Raw genomic sequence first — 4,171 nt, forward strand, 5'->3', positions numbered from 1 at the left:
AGACCTCCCGTCCTCACCTTCTCCCAAGATGCAGGAGCGCGAGATTTAACCCTTCCGGCCCTCGGAGGGAACAGGGAAGACTAAAGACAACGCACCTCTTGCGTCTAGCAATTCTGTTCCCCGAGGAAACGAGAGCTTTATAACGAAAGTACCAGTTCCCTCTTAGGAGGACTCAGTGAACTCTGCTCCTGCTTGTTTGTAGGGAAATCTGTAAAACTGCCTGGCTTGCTGCCTCACACCCCACCTCCTCCGCGAGTGTAGGAGTGTGTAGAGCATTACGGCGGGCCTGGAGGGTCTAGTCCCAGAAAAGGCTCCGTGAGACTCTGGCGTCTAGGACATTGTAGCCGCTGCCTGAAATATCGATGAGCCCTTACCCAGAGGTTTAGAACGGAAACTCTTTCTAAGGCAAATTTTTAAAAAGAGCGTTTCCTCCTATAAATTAGGTGTATCTTCCCGCCCTCGGGTCCCAGTTGTCAGAGCACCACAAACCCTTTCCTGATTGCAGGGGTGGGCGGGGTGGAGGGCTCGGTGTTCTGCCCATTTTGCCTGGCGCACGAGGTGCTAGTGTACCCTGGCCGGCACCGTCCGGGCGAGAAGCGGGATCCTAGCGGAGGTGGAGGAGATGGCGTCGCAGCCGCCGCCTCCCCCGAAACCCTGGGAGACCCGCCGAATTCCGGGGACCGGGCCCGGACCAGGACCCGGCCCCACTTTCCAGTAAGTGTGGGATTCTTCAGGCCGCTACTTTGGTGGGCTGGGAGCGGCGAATTGGCAGGAGGCGGTTGAGGCCGTTGTTGTGGGGAGGTATTCCCCTCCCCCCTTCAGCCAGCCCCCAACCTGGGGGGTGGAGAGGACCTAGGTGGGGCCGGGGCGCCTGCGAAGGGGATTTCAGTGTCTGACGGCTGTTTCCGACCGGCCACTGTCGGTAGCAACGTTTTCCCGGGAGCTTCTGGGCACCTCTCTGGGCCTTGGTGCTTAGAAAAAAGAGGGGCGGCGCCCTGCCCTCTTCTGTTTGCGGGACACTTTTGACAGAACTGCTTGACCCCCTTTAAATAAAGCTTTAGACTCCGGCCTGTGGCGGCTGAGAGCGGCATTTGCCCAGCCCCGGCATCGATAGGGAGCAAAGTCTCTCGAAGAAGCTATTAACTTCACTTGAAGTGGAGAAAGCCCAGGTTTTACGCAGCTGGGACCCAAGCCTACACATTTGGCATTATTTTCCAGCATAACTCTGCTAATATTTCGAATTGAGATTTGGAGAAGCAACTTGAAAGCAGGAATTATAAATCTGAGGCCTAAGGATGGCCTTTGTGTGCAAATAGTATGTTTTTCTAAGGCCTATAGTTTTTTGTTTTATTTTTAGTCAGTATCAAATGGATCTACAACTTTTAAAAGATTAAAACATACTCTTGTGTGTTTTTTGTTCATGGGATCTGGACATCTTAATTAAGATGGTGTGACTTGAATGTCAAATCACCTACTATTGTAGGTTTTCCTAAGGCATAAAAATCCCCAACATATTAGAATGTACTTCTGCTGTGTTCTGAAATCTTTTATTTAAACGCTGAAATGCTTGAGTACGATAGCTACTTAATAATAAAAAGCAAGTAATAAACTTTAATTATGCTGTTAAGCCGTGATGACATTTTCTGCTATCTTTTTTATGAGTGGTTCTTTTTTTTTTTTTCTTCTTTCCTTTTTTTCCATTTAGACTGCTCATTGGAAGACAGAAGTTTTACTTTTGCACCGGTTAAAATTCTTTTTATGTAAAATTAACCATTTTCTCACTTTTTTCTTATGAAATATTTTAAATACGTAGAGACCAGTAGAGAGTGCCATAATATCTGTGTATTCGCCACCCAACTTTAAGAAATATTAACAGTTGCCAGATTTGCGTCATTTTTTTTTTTTTTTCTTAAAGTTAGGGAAACAGTTAAACCCGTCCATTCTTTCCAGCGGTAATTACTGTCCCTCTTTGGTGTTTAGTATACCCAATGATTTTTATACCCAATAATATTTTTATACTTTATATTATATATGTTATATCTAAAGTTTACACACATGCTAAACAATAATATATACTTTATATAATTTTATATATTATCTTTTTATTTATCTTTTTTCTTTGCTTTTTCTGTTGCCCACTTTTCTATTGGCTTTATCTTTGCCTTATCAATTGGTAAGAGTACTTTATTGTTGATAGTAATCTTTTTTGTCCATACGTTTTGCTAATGTCTTTCACTCTGTGGTTTCTCCTTTATATTTATGTTGAATTTTTCTTACCGATGTTTTTAATTTTAATATAGCCAAAATTGTCATATTTTCTTGTTTGTGCTTTTTGTCTTGGTTATAGATCCTTTCCACGTAGATCAGGAAAACTTTTCAGTATATTTGCTTTTAAATGTTCTGGTTTTCACATTCATATCTTTAATCCACCTGGAACTGACTTTGTTGTACAAAAATCATTGTGAAGTAGGGAATACAATTTCTTTTCCATGTGGATAACTAATGGTTCCGGCACTATTTATTGAGTAGTCTTTTCCTTCCTAGTTTATAATGCTATCTATGTTATATCAAGTTTTGTAAATGTGTTGTTTTGTTTTGGGGTTTTTCTGACTTGTTCTATTGGTGTATTTGTCACATCAAAGCTCCACACATTGCTGTTGTTCAGAATTGCCTTTTTACACTTATCCTTTATAAAAAGACTTACTGGGATTTTTATTGGAACTGTCTAAATGTATTGATTAAGTAAGTCTTTCCATTCTTGAATATTGTATAAGCTACAATTGGTGAGAATTTTGATTTTCTTTATTGCTTTAAGTAATGTTTTATAATTAACCCCATGAAGTTTTTTTCCATCTTTTGTTTTTTATTCCTAGATTATATATTTTTTCATTGTTGTTGTAAGTAGGCTCTTTTTTCCCCCCTTTTACATTTTCCAGTTGGTTATTTGCTGGTATGTCAGAATGCTATAGATTTTTTAAAAATGTATAAATATTATGTATAGCTTAACATCAAACGCTTAATTTGTTCTAATGGTTTGGTTGAAATTCTCTTGAGTTCCCTGTAGACAATCCTATCATTTACAAGTAAGCCAGAAGAGATAGCCAGCATCCTTGTGTTGGTCCTGAATTTTATAAGAATGCTTCTGAAGTTCCACATTTGCTTTTTTTTGTATAGATATCCTCTTGAACTTCTATGTCTCTGCCTTGCTCAGATTTTTATTATGAAGAAGAATTAAATGTTGTTATGAATGGTTTTTCTGCGTCTGTTGAGATAACTATATATTTTTTCCCTTAATGTAAAAATGTGGTTTATTACATCAATTAACAATCTAATGTTGAATCATCCTTGCATTTTTGATTGAACTCTGCTTAGTTGTGATTTTTTTATGTGCAATCCAAAATCCTATTCTAATATTTTAAGATCTTTGCATATATGTTCCTAGGTGAAATTGAAATTTTCTTACTTTGTACTATATTTTTCTGGGTTTATATCAGAATTTTATAGCTAGAGAAATTTTTCTGTTGAGTCTAGTTTTTATTGTTTTATAGACAGACTTTTCTCTTTAGTGGCCTTTAAGATTTTATCTGATACCTCGGTGCTCTGTAGCTTTATTTTAGCACAAAATCTAGAGATCTGCTGTCTCAACATTGTCTTCAAGGGGCCTAAATTTTTCCTGGCTTCCATTTGTTTTCTGTCAGCTTTCTGACAATTTCTGACATCTATATCTGTTCTTGCTCCTTTAAAAGTAATCTTTTTTCCTCTGGCTGCTTTCCAGATTTTTCTGTTGTTTTAGGTTTTCAGCAATTATACTTTGTTGGGCCTCAGTGTGGTTTTCTTTATTATTCTGGGTGGAATTCATAGGGATACTTGAATCTGACTTTGATGCCTTTCATTAGTTTCAGAAAAGTTTCATCCATTATCTCTTCAAATATTGCTTCTGCCTATTGTCTCTTCACTCCCTTAACTCAAATTACACATATGCTCTGTATTTCACCATATGCCCTGCATCTCAGTCTCTTTTCTGTATTTATCCTTTGTTTCTCATGCTTCATTATGGGTGTTTTCTTCTGAACTATTTTGTAGTTCACTGGTATTTATCTTTTCGGTGCGTCTAATCTGGTATTTTTTTTTTTTTTTTTTTTTTTTTTTTTTTTTTTTTTTTTTTTTTTCG

At 38.4% G+C, this 4,171-nt stretch overlaps 1 protein-coding gene across 1 annotated transcript in view; it reads left to right on the forward strand.

Annotated features, from left to right (window-relative positions):
• Window positions 1–622: 622 nt before the first annotated feature.
• The window catches only part of PEX13 (peroxisomal biogenesis factor 13), a 27,392-nt gene continuing 23,843 nt past the window's right edge, over window positions 623–4,171 (forward strand). Inside the window, exon 1 of the mRNA XM_008570137.1 lies at window positions 623–714. Within this exon, the coding sequence (XP_008568359.1) occupies window positions 623–714 (92 nt within the window). The remainder of the gene's footprint in view (window positions 715–4,171) is intronic.

The sequence above is a fragment of the Galeopterus variegatus genome, unplaced genomic scaffold (assembly GCF_000696425.1).
Source record: "Galeopterus variegatus unplaced genomic scaffold, G_variegatus-3.0.2 Scaffold574, whole genome shotgun sequence".
NCBI lineage: Eukaryota > Metazoa > Chordata > Mammalia > Dermoptera > Cynocephalidae > Galeopterus > Galeopterus variegatus.